The sequence below is a fragment of the Caretta caretta genome, chromosome 1 (assembly GCF_965140235.1).
Source record: "Caretta caretta isolate rCarCar2 chromosome 1, rCarCar1.hap1, whole genome shotgun sequence".
NCBI lineage: Eukaryota > Metazoa > Chordata > Testudines > Cheloniidae > Caretta > Caretta caretta.
Window position 1 is genome coordinate 10587685 of NC_134206.1, and position 12911 is coordinate 10600595.

Genomic DNA, 12911 nt, shown 5'->3' on the forward strand with positions numbered 1-12911 from the left:
CAGACCCGGACCGTGGTGAGCGGATGTATGGAGACGCTGGCAATGAGATCTGTCATTGTCCGGAATCTGTTCTGCAGCAGAAATGCCCTGTCTTGCATAGAGTTGAGTACCGCTCCAATAAATTCTATCCTTTGGACTGGGATTAATGTTCATTTTTGCCCGTTTATCAACAGGCCTAGGGTGTGGCACGTGGCTTGCAGCACTGTGACACTGCGCTGGACCTGGGTCCTGGAGTGGCCCTTGATGAGGCAGTCATCGAGGTACAGGTAAATCTGGATACCCCGACGTCTGAGGTAAGCCACTAACACCAACCTGCACTTGGTAAACAGGCTCAGGGCTGTTGCTAGGCTGGAAGGGAGCACTGCAAACTGTTAGTGGGTGGTTCCCACCATGAGGCGCAGGAAACATCTGTGTCCGTGGAATATCGATACATGGAAATAAGCATCCTTCAAATCGAGGGCGGTGTACCAGTCTCCCAGATCCAGGGAAGGGATGATGGAGGCCAGGGAGACATGCTTGTTGAGGTCTTGCAGGTCTTAGACCCCCCCACCCTTTGCCTTTGGGATTAAAAATTACAGGAGTAAAACCCCTTGCCCCTGAAATTTAGGGCAACTTCCTCCACAGCTCCCACCTGCAGAAGGCCCTGCACCTCCTGAGCAAGCAGTCTCTCATGAGAAGGGTCCCCAAAGAGGGAAGGGGAGAGGGAGTTAGAGGTAGGGTATTCGTAACTCTTAGCAGGCACAGAGTATTTACGTTCTGCCCACTTGTACATGGGGGACAGTGACAAAGGCATCTGCCACAAAGTCTTCGTAATTTTTGCCACTCACTTGTGCACCGGCAATGCCACCCTGGCAGAGGCTGCTAAACTTAGCACATTGAAGAGGGAGTCTGAGGGTTTCACCAACACCTCAAAAAGAAAAGAAGTACTTGTGGCACCTTAGAGACTAACCAATTTATTTGAGCATGAGCTTTCGTGAGCTACAGCTCACTTCATCGGATGCAGTAGCTCACAAAAGCTCATGCTCAAATAAATTGGTTAGTCTCTAAGGTGCCACAAGTCCTCCTTTTCTTTTTGCGAATACAGACTAACACGGCTGTTACTCTGAAACCAACACCTCAGATTCAAGCCCCAGGTTTGAGGCAACACTCTTTAAAAGCTCTTGATGAGCCCTGGCATCATCCTTCGGGACTGGGTGAGAGGGTCCTGTAATCACCTCATCAGGTGAGGATAAAGAGGAGGCGGGTACCGGCAGGTCTGCCACCTCTGTCGCCTCCTCCATGGGCACCTCTGCTGCGGCCGGGTGACCCTGAGGGGTCCGCTCTAGGGTCACATCTAGGGTGGTAGACCATTGCCGACTGCTTGTCCAATGCCCCCGAAGCCAACCTATGCCCCTATGAGGGTTGTGGAAACCCCCAGGGATTCCAGAGGGGCCGGGAGCAGGCCACTAGCCCTGAGGCCATGCTGCACTGGGAGGTGCTGTGGCAAAAGCCAGTGCTCCCGATGGGTGGCCCTGACCCACTGGCAGGGAATCCTCCTTGCTGTCAGAGCCCAAGGAGGAAGGTCCACATCTGGGGGACCAGGACGGTGCCAAGGCTGTCTGCTACCCCAGTCCCGTTAGTGCCGAACCCGAAGCTCTGCTGAGGATCTGCACTTGGGCGATGACCCTCGGTGCCGCGATCCCAGTGATTGGTGGTGCTTTTCAGTGGGTTGGCGATGGTAACCCGGCGATCTACACCTGATGCTTAGCAAACGGTCCATCAAGCGGAAGAGGGAATGGTAGGACTTAGGCCGTTGCACCAGGGATCGTGGGCGCACCCGCAGAGAACCATACTGATGTTCCGGCAACTTGTAATGGCTCCTGAACCAGCGGCTCGAATCGCCAGAGCAGTGCTGTACACTGGGAGAGCAGCTCGGGCATCATTGGAACCGGGGCCACGAGGACAGGTGCTGCACCTCTGTTGGTCTGCGCTGTTCCCTTGGCGATCGCCTCCTCAAGACAGAGGAGCACTGCCTGGAGTCTGAGGACTGACGCCAGGGGCAACAAGGGTGATGTCGTGGTGGGAGTCTGCTATAGACCATCGGATCAGGGGGTGAGGTGGATGAGGATTTCTTCCGGCAACTCGCGGAAAACTAGATCGCAGGCCCTGGTTCTCATGGGAGACTTCAATCATCCTGATATCTGCTGGGAGAGCAATAGACACAGACAATCCAGGAAGTTTTTGGAAAGTGTAGGGGACAATTTCCTGGTGCAAGTGCTGGAGGAACCAACTAGGGGCAGAGCTCTTCTTGACCTGCTGCTCACAAACTGGGAAGAATTAGTAGGGGAAGCAAAAGTGGATGGGAACCTGGGAGGCAGTGACCATGAGATGGTCGAGTTTAGGATCCTGACACAGCGAAGAAAGGAAAGCAGCATAATACAGACCCTGGACTTCAGAAAAGCAGACTTTGACAACCTCAGGGATCTGATGGGCAGGATCCCCTGGAGAATAACATGAGGGGGAAAGGAGTCCAGGAGAGCTGGCTGTATTTTAAAGAATCCTTATTGGGCTTACAGGGACAAACCATCCCAATGTGTAGAAAGAATAGTAACTATGGCAGGCGACCAGCTTGGCTTAACACTGAAATCCTTGCTGATCTTAAACACAAAAAAGAAGCTTACAAGAAGTGGAAGATTGGACAAATGACCAGGGAAGAGTATAAAAATATTGCTCGGGCATGCAGGAGTGAAATCAGGAAGGCCAAATCACACCTGGAGGTGCAGCTAGCAAGAGATGTTAAGAGTAACAAAAAGGGTTTCTTCAGGTATGTTAGCAACAAGAAGAAAGTCAAGGAAAGTGTGGCCCCCTTTCTGAATGAGGGAGGTAACCTAGTGACAGAGGATGGGGAAAAAGCTAATGTACTCAATGCTTTTTTTGCCTCTGTCTTTAGAAACAAGGTCACCTCCCAGCCTGCTGCACTGGGCAGCACTGCATTAGGAGGAGGTGACCAGCCCTCTGTGAAGAAAGAAGTGGTTCAGGACTATTTAGAAAAGCTGGACGAGCACAAGTCCATGGGGCCGGATGCGCTGCATCCGAGAGAGCTAAAGGAGTTGGCGGATGTGATCGAAGAGCCATGGCCATTATCTTTGAAAACTCATGACTATCTGGGGAGGTCCCGGAGGGCTGGAAAAAGGCTAATGTAGTGCCAATCTTTAAAAAAGGGAAGAAGGAGGATCCTGGGAACTACAGGCCAGTCAGCCTCACCTCAGTCCCTGGAAAAATCATGGAGCAGGTCCTCAAGGAATCAATTCTGAAGCACTTAGAGGAAAGTGATCAGGAACAGTCAGCATAGATTCACCAAGGGCAAGTCATGCCTGACTAATTTAATTGCCTTCTATGATGAGATAACTGGCTTTATGGATGAGGGGAAAGCAGTGGACATATTGTTCCTTGACTTTAGCAGAGCTTTTGACACGGTCTCCCACAGTATTCTTGCCAGCAAGTTAAAGAAGTATGGGATGGACAAATGGACGATAAGGTGGATAGAAACTTGGCTAGATTGTCGGGCTCAACAGGTAGCTATCAATGGCTCCATGTCTAGTTGGCAGCTGGTATAAAACGGAGTGCCCCAAGGGTCAGTCCTGGGGCTGGTTTTGTTCAATATCTTCATTAAATGATCTGGAGGATGGTGTGGATTGCACCCTCAGCAAGTTTGCAGATGACACTAAACTGGGAGGAGAGGTTATACGCTGGAGGGTAGGGATAGGATACAGAGGGACCTAGAGAAATTAGAGGATTGGGCCAAAAGAAATCTGATGAGGTTCAACAAGGACAATTGCAGAGTCCTGCACTTAGGACAGAAGAATCCCATGCACCGCTACAGACTAGGGACCAAATGGCTAGGCAGCAGTTCTGCAGAAAAAGACCCAGGGGTTACAGTGGACGAGAAGCTGGATATGAGTCAACAGTGTGCCCTTGTTGCCAAAAAGGCCAATGGCATTTTGGGATGTATAAGAAGGAGCATTGCCAGCAGATGGAAGGACATGATCGTTCCCCTCTATTCGACATTGGTGAGGCCTCATCTGGAGTACTGTGTCCAGTTTTGGGCCCCACACTACAAGAAGGATGTGGAAAAATTGGAAAACATCCAGCGGAGGGCAACAAAAATGATTAGGGGACTGGAACACATGACTTATGAAGAGAGGCTGAGGGAACTGGGATTGTTTAGTCTGCGGAAGAGAAGAATAAGGGGGGATTTGATAGTAGCCTTCAACTACCTGAAGGGAGGGTTCCAAAGAGGATGGATCTAAACTGTTCTCAGTGGTAGCATATGACAGAACAAGGAGTAATGGTCTCAAGTTGCAGTGGGGGAGGTTTAGTTTTGATATTAGGAAAAACTTTTTCACTAGGAGGGTGGTGAAGCACTGGAATGGGTTCCCTAGGGAGGTGGTGGAATCTCCTTCTTCAGAGGTTTTTAAGGTCAGGCTTGACAAAGCCCTGGCTGGGATGATTTAGTTGTGGATTGGTCCTGCTTTGAGCAGGGGGTTGGACTAGATGACCTCCTGAGGTCCCTTCCAACGCTGATATTCTATGATTCTATGACTCTGATGAGTGGACTGACCCATAACTGGGACGTGGTGGTTCTGTGCAGGCGAGCACTGGGGGGACACTCCCTCTAGTGAGGAGCAGTGCTGCACTGATGGGGACCGTTGGAAGGGTCCCAAGCAGGTTTTCCCCTGGAACGGGAAACTTCTGTGGCCAGCATGGGTGACACTGGTAGGGACAGAACGTCCTTTGAGACCTGAAAGGCCTCCGGTGTGGACGACACTGCCAGATGCCAAATGCTCTGCTGCTTCCCGGGGTGGTGGGCAAGTCCTGGAGTGGGCTAGTTCACTTAGCAGGAGCTGGGGACCGACCTCCATCCGGAGGTGAAGAGCTGCCCCTCACAGGTCTGTGCTCTCTTCCGGCCCTCTCCTTCCCTTTACGGAACACAGGAGAATGTCCCCTCCTGGCCTTTCTTTGCTTTCTAGCTGGTACTAGGGAGGGGAATCAACACCGGTCCAAAGTTGTCGCCGGTGGCGTGCTCCACACAGAGACCATGGGGCTAGGAGCACAGTCTGATCTGGATGGCTCTGGTGCCGGTGTAAGTGCCAACTCCATAATGTCCCACTCCTTTTTGGTCCAAGGTTTAAAGCTTTTACAAATACAATACTTGTTGCTAACTTGGGTTTCCCCTAAGCACTTCAAACAAATACTGTGGGGGTCACTGACTGGCATAGGTTTTCTGCAAGTCACAGGGTTTGAAGCCCAAGGACCGGGGCATGCCATATCTCAAGGCTAAGTTCCAACAGGGGACTACAAACTAACACTAAACTACACTAAGGGAACTAAAAACTCTCAACTTTTCAACAACTATATACAGCAAAGTTCACAATGAGCAGTTGAGGGGAGTAAGTTTGCCAAGGCAAGTAGACATTCCAGCACTGACAATGGCAGTAACAAGGAACTGAGAGTGGGTGGAGCTGGCAGTGTCCCTTATGCCTCGGCATACACACGCCATTCCGGAGGGTGCCAGAGCCGGTCCCCTACAGATACCACTGAGGGAAAAACTTCCAGCACCGGTGCATATGGCAAGCACACACACCTACAATGGAATAGACATGAACAAGCACTCAAAGAAGAATGTTAAATAGCATAGGGACAAGAACTGATCCCTGCAGGACCCCACTATAAACACACCCACTCAATAATGATTTCCAGTTACAATTACATTTTAAGAACTACAAGGAGTCCGGTGGCACCTTAAAGACTAACAGATTTATTTGGGCATAAGCTTTCGTGGGTAAAAATGCATCTGAAGAGGTTTTTTTTACCCACGAAAACTTAGGCCCAAATAAATCTGTTAGTTGGCTAAATGGTTTGTTCTCAAAATATCAGGGTGTAGCCGTGTTAGTCTGTATCCACAAAAACAAGAAGGGGTCTGGTGGCACCTTAAAGACTAACAGATTTATTTGGGCATAAGCTTTCGTGGGTAAAAATGCATCTGAAGAGGTTTTTTTTACCCACGAAAACTTAGGCCCAAATAAATCTGTTAGTCTTTAAGGTGCCACCAGACCCCTTCTTGTTTTTGTGGATACAGACTAACACGGCTACACCCTGATATTTTGAGAACAAACCATTTAGCCAACTTTTAATCTTTTTAATGTGTGCCATGTTAAGTTTATATCGTTCTAGTTTTTTAACTGAAATGTTGTGCAGTATCAAGACAAGTGCCTTAAATAAGTCTATTTCATGAACACTTACTTTATCAGCCCAACTTATCTCATGAAAAAAGAGAACAGCTTAGTTTAACAGAATCTATTCTCCATAAACCTATGTTAATTGGCATTAATTATATTACTCTCCTCTAACTCTTTATTAATCTAGTCCTGTATCAGTCAGTCCACTATGTTCCCCGGGATCGATGTCAGTCTGACAGGCCTATAATTAAAGATGAGATTTTCTCAGATATTTTTAGTAAAAGTCACGGACAGGTCATGGGCAAAAAAGAAAAAATCACAGAAGCTGTGACCTGTCTGTGACTTTTACGAAAAATATCTGTAACAAAATGGAGATCTGTTGGTCTCCACACTGCCTGAAGTGGGGCAGCTGGGAGCTGGGGGGTGCCCCTCCGCCTGGCCATGGCGGCGGCAGGGAGCTTGGGGGTTCTCCCACTGTCCCCGGAAACTGGGAGCTCTGGGGTTTCCCCTCGCGACTTGGAGTTCCGGGGGCCACCAGAGGTGGCAGGGGTACCTTGAAGGTCCTTGCCCCTGTAGGTGGCGGGGAACCCTGCACTCCCGGCCTCCACTGGCGGCGAGGAATGCTGCAGCTCCCAGCCTCTGCAGGTGTTGGGGGACCCTGCAGCTCCTGACCACCGAAGCGTGAAGTCATGGAGGTCACTGGAAGTCACAAATTTGTGACTTCTGTGACCTCCGTCACTAAATCAAAGCCTTACCTATAATTAACTGGATCATCCCACTTACCCTTTATAGTATTGGCACAACATAAATTTCTTCCATTCTTCTGGAACTTCCCCAGTGTTCTCAGACTTATTGAAAATCAGCATCAGTGTTTCAGCAAATTCATCAGCCAGCTCTCTTAAAACTGTTTGACGCAAGTCATTTGGACCTGCTCATTTTACAATGCCCAACTTTCATCAACTAAAGGGCATATCTATATTTCTAACCAATGACTAAGGAGAATAATTCACATCCTAATCTATACATCAAACTTCAGTGTTTATATATATATATATATATTACTGGGAGATTTAAGAGCAGAAGGATCACTACTAAAATAGTTTGTAAGTCTGACATTAGAATTAGAACAAAACACTATCATTTGAATACTTACCTTTGCTTTGTCTGCAACAAAATAACACTCTAAATATCTGGTAGATGTGTACAAAGTGTTTAGTTCACTTTTCTGGAAGTAAAGACACATAAAGCATGGTTATGTAGAGTAAATTGAGGCGTTTAAATGCATGTAGAATCATAGAAATACAACCCTGAATCGTACTCTCCTGTATTATGTCACTCTCCCAAGGGGAAAATCTTACAGTATTATAATTCTTTGACAGGATAACAAGCCTTTAGGATGGGGGAAGTGGTAGATGTTGTATAGCTTGACTTTAGTAAGGCTTTTGATACTGCTTCACATGGCCTTCTCTTAAACAAACTAGGGAAATGCAACCTAAATGGAGCTACTATAAGATACTGCATAACTGGTGGGAAAACCATTTTCAGAGAGTAGTTATCAGTGATTCACAGTTTAGATAATGGCATAGAGAGTACACTTATAAAATTTGTGGACGATACCAAGCTGCAATGGGTTGCAAGTTCTTTCGAGGCTAGGATTAAAATTCAGAATGATCTGGAGAAATGGTCTGCAGGAAACAGCATGAAATTCAATAAGGACAAATGCAAAGTACTCCATTTAGGAAAGCACCATCAGTTGTACACATACAAAATGGGAAATAAGTGCCTAGAAAGGAATACTACAGAAGGGACCTGGAAGTTGTGACAGGATCTCCAGGGTGCAGCCTGGGACCATGGGACCGCTGTGCTCCCTGAACTCTCTCCAGCCTGGGCTGTCTCTCACAATGTCTTGCTAGTGATCAGCAGCAAACCCCTCCAGGTGCTGTTATCACTCAGCACAACCGCATGTGGAGCCCAACATCCAGCTAGATTGTATGAATACTCCCAGAGCCACTCATGAATCACACAGAGAAAGGCACCAGCCCAATTCCGCCCCACAGCTCCCAGCACTGTACCTCAGGAATATACCGTCTTGCACTGGTCAAGATGAGCAACACAGATTTATTAATTGGTTCACTACTTCTTCCATGCAAAGTGGATATACACCAGCCTTTGCAAAACCTAAGCAGATTTCCCACACACTTCATACAAAGTCACTGGTAAAGATAAACACTAAAACAAATGTATTGACTACAAAAGATAGATTTTAAGTGATAGGCAAAAAGTCAGAGTTAGTTACCAAAATAAAATAAAATCTAAGCACGCAGTCTAAACTCTCAACCCTATTAGACTGGGCAACATCTAGATTAAGCAGTTTTTCTCACCCCACTGGATATTTCAGTCCATAGTACACAGATTTCACCTTGAAATCTGGGTCAGTCCCCTCAGTTGGAGTCTTCGGAGTGTCCTTGTTGCTTTCAGCATAGGTAGGTGCAGGAGAAAGGCCAACCATGGACCCACTGTGTTCAGTTTTATACCCTCAGTCCATGTGCTTGGAAAACAGAAATCCAGGCATGTCTGGGTGGGCATTGCTGAGTCTCCAGGCAAAGTTGAGCAATTCCCCTGGTGTGGGCCCATGCAGGTGAGTCATTGCATTGTAGCTCCCCTGCTGGACAGTGGTTGTTGATGGGTTGTTTGACACCCCACTCGGATTTTGATTACTTTCCTTGCTGTTGCCTCTGGGGAGCTACTATCTGGCTGATTCCCCAACTTACAGCATGTTTTGGTGACCACCATACAACACAATTCTCATAACTCCATATGCATTAATGATATATGTATATGGATAGAGAAATGACTTTCAGCAGGTCACATGGCATGCTTTATATGCAATATCACAATTATATACAAATGAAGAATATGGGGGTTACAAGATGCTCCCCCAAGGTATAGAATGTCACAGGGTTCATAGTGGATCACAAGCTAAATGTCAATATGAGTGTAACACTGTTGCAAAAAAAGAAAACATCATTCTGGGATTTATTAGCAGGAGTATTGTAAGCAAGATGTTAGAAGTAATTCTTCCACTCTACTCCAAGCTGATAAGGCCTCAACTGGAGTATTGTGTCCAGCTTTGGGTGCCACACTTCAGGAAAGATGTGGACTGTCACAGGGAAAGTGCGTCCCATCCCATCTTGTGGTGGGGTGAGGGTAATTATTTCACCACGGCTGCGTCTACCCAATCGCCCCAGTCTTGTTCTTGCTGTTGGTAGTTCTCCAAAATCCATTTCAGCAGCTTTCCTATATCCATGGCCTCTTCAAGGTCATTCAATCAGTGCTCCCGTGGTCCTTTTAACAGGACTTGGGTGTTGCCAATGTTCTCCACCACATATAGGAGGGGGTGGGTTTGGGTCCAATTCCAGCAACATCCCCTGGTGGCAGTACTCTGAGTTATGTCACCCCGCAGCAAGCATCAATGGCTGGGAGTAAAGGAACCCAGGCCCTCTCTGCTTCACCAGGTTCCAACTCAGATCCCAATTAAGCAGTAATCTGAAAATGTGCAGCCTATGGGATGGATGCTTCTATGTCTCCTCCCTGGGCCACTTCCTACTCTGGATTCTGTTCCTCTGTTGGTGTCACTGGTTTGCCTCTGAGTCCCTTCTGGAATTCTCTCTGTCCATACTCCAAAGGGTCTTCCTCTCGCACTCACAGCTCATTGTTGCTGATCTCCGCGATCAAAAGGCCTGTGGCAGCTTGACATTGAGGACTGGGCCCAGGTGCGTGGGGCTTCTCGGCTGTAGCCTGCAACACACAGCTGCTTTCCTGCTCCATCCACCCAGACTGAGCTAAACAGCACCCTTTTGAGCTCAGCCTCCACTGTAAGCATGCCCACCAAGGGTGGCTTCACAGGGCTTTCTGGGCCCAGAGCTGCTCCTTAATCCTTACTTATCCAGTGTGGGGTTCACATACCCCATCACAGTACCCCACTGAGACCAAGACTGTGGTCTTCCAGGGAAGGAGACTTAGTTGTGGGTAGCAAAAGGGACAGCAGAGAATTTTAGCTATTAGTAAGGGGTTTACCCCAAAAGCTTGCATATGCCAGAGGGAATTCTTTCAGCCAGTGTCTAAACACATGTCCCACAGACCACAACCTTATCCTTGGTTTCAAACCTTCTGTCTTTCCCAGAGACTTTTTACTGGATATTTGAGGGTCTGGGTCCTAACAGAGTCGAGTGTAGACCCAGTACCCTCTCTTTCCCCACATGGGGGGAAGGAGATATCCTTCTTTTGCCAGATGGAAGTGGAATACTGGACTTTATCTGACCTGAAAAAATTCCTTGAAAGAAATCAGCAAAGGGAAATAGAGCTGGGACTACCAACTGGGGCATTTAGGCACATGTTGAATAGATTCCATGAGGCTGACAAACTACTTACTTCACAATCAATAGATAGGAATACTTTTAGCTACCAGATTTATGGATGGATAAACTCAGGAGGAACAGAATTAATTTGTTCTCCTGACTACAAAGTGAATTTCCAGCACAACTGAGGTCACTTCCGACAATGAGTTTGAAAAATGGGCCTAACATGAATAGCTTAGTATGTTCCACCTGCGGGTGGTCAATTATTTTTTTATCAATGTCCAGATTTCTTGGTCAAGCTACAGTCAAGATCCAGACTCCAGAGAAAATAATAAAAAATCCAATAATAATAAATAAAAAGATTTTGGCATCCATTCAAAAGCACCTGGCAGTCTGGATTTGGCCCTCGGTCTGCCTATTGACTACCCCTGCACATAATATCCATTTACTTTATGTGAACCCATATAAAACACTTACATCTACTACAAGCTGTCTCTCCATCTGAACCTTAGATATTTGATGGTCTCTGCCTTTAGCTGTTTGATCTTCGATATCTTCATCAGTTACTCCACATCGACCAGGTGAGTCTTCATCAGCTGCTATTCGATAAATAATGTGTTGAAATGCAGAGGAAGATTTAATAGGTTCAATTTCATAGTTTAAATCGTAAATCTTCAAATGTCCCCTGAGAATTGCAAAATTGAAGTGTGATTTAGAGATTTGGAAAAATTGAAAAATTCTATAAAAATATTAGAGCTGGTCCAGAATTTTCCATCTGAATTATTTTTGATATATAATGCAGTTTTTGTAGAACTTTAATAGAAACTTCCTCCCTTCCCTTCTAAAAGGAAAGTGCTATCGAGGGAAAAACATTTCCAATTTACAATTGAGTATCAGTGTTCTTGGTAACACTGCCACCTTTGGGAGGCACAATTAGAAGCCAGAAGGCCCCCAAATGGCCACAGATCAGTCATCACTGCACTACATACTGTTTTACAATCTATAAAATAGAATAAAAAATAAGATTATAAATTTCTGATTCGAGCCCTATGCAGTGGCAGCAAATGACCCTTAACATGGTCATTAGCATGAAATCTGCATTAGGAAAAAGTAAAAGGGCACTAAACTAGTTATTCTGTTATGTATCTACTTTCCCATTTCAGAAGAAGAAAATTCATAATGTTTGCAATCTAGCAGACTGAGGAGTTTACATTACCAGAGACCAGAGCAGGTGCTGAGAACTGCAACAGATTCTGGGACATCCTCCACATATCCAGAGTAGTAGCAATTGTCCTGCATGGTCCAAAAAAAATGTTTTTCTTTTCTATCATTAATTTTAGTCAAATAGAATAGCAAATTCTAGTTACACTAAATTAAATATAGACAATGCAATGGCTAACTTTTTTGTATCTGATTTCAAAATGCGGTTCTAATATGAAAAATGACTGTATAAATGCTACCTTTTCACTCAGCAGATCTGTTCTCCTGTGTACTCAGATCTGCTGACTTTGGTGTCAAAACCAAGTTTTGTTGCTTTACACTCATGTTAACAGTGCAGAGATAATGCAGCTGAAACTGAGTGAGCTTCAAAGAGAGGTTCTCAAATATTAAATCTTTCACACAATGAATTCCTAATACCTTACTATTCACGCTTCTGCTACCTTATTACATCTTCAACGAGCTGTTGATAGCAACAGAAAAGGAGGCCTATTGGAAATGACATGAATGTTTCCAAAGGAATCATGTCCAAGGAAGGTGAAGGAAGAGGGATAAATCAGATTCAATTTAACTCCCAAACTCCGTAACTTTGCTTCACCTGCTCCGTCAAAAGGTTTAGGAAAGACTACTGATTTATATGAAAACATGACACCATCTGTAACAAGCTTCTGAAAAATAGAGGCGTGTTGTCAAGAAACTGAAGTGAAAATGCAATCTTATCTGTGTATTTTCTTCCTAGGAACCACCATGTCCAGACAAGGGACTGTTCCCTTTCTGCCCACCAACAATATTATTTTTCCACTTTAGAAGACAACTACATAAAAGTTAAGTACTATTTGATTCCAGTCATTTCCAACAGAGCCTTCATAAGAGATTAGGGGATACTTCTTTAGAAAATTAACCAATCTTCTCCTTCAAATTACTTAATAAATGAGTGGATCCTCAAAGGGAGAGTCAGACTGTCAGATGTGGGGGATACTAAAAAGGATACTCATAAGCCTGAATGAAGTTTCCTATTAATTATTTATTTATACTATAGGAGGGCCTAAATAACAAAAGGATAATCAGGGCCCCATTGTGCAGACTCCATTGTAATACCTGGACACAACAGACCTAC

The 12911-nt window shown here is 45.8% G+C and overlaps 1 protein-coding gene across 1 annotated transcript in view; it reads right to left on the bottom strand.

The window, feature by feature from the left end:
• Positions 1-12911, bottom strand: part of LOC125631701 (disintegrin and metalloproteinase domain-containing protein 20-like) — a 174285-nt gene that overhangs the window by 132980 nt on the left and 28394 nt on the right. The window contains exons 5-7 of the mRNA XM_048838772.2: positions 11793-11869; positions 11054-11261; positions 7372-7443 (exon numbers count right to left, since the gene is read on the bottom strand). Of these exons, the coding sequence (XP_048694729.2) occupies positions 7372-7443; positions 11054-11261; positions 11793-11869 (357 nt within the window). The remainder of the gene's footprint in view (positions 1-7371; positions 7444-11053; positions 11262-11792; positions 11870-12911) is intronic.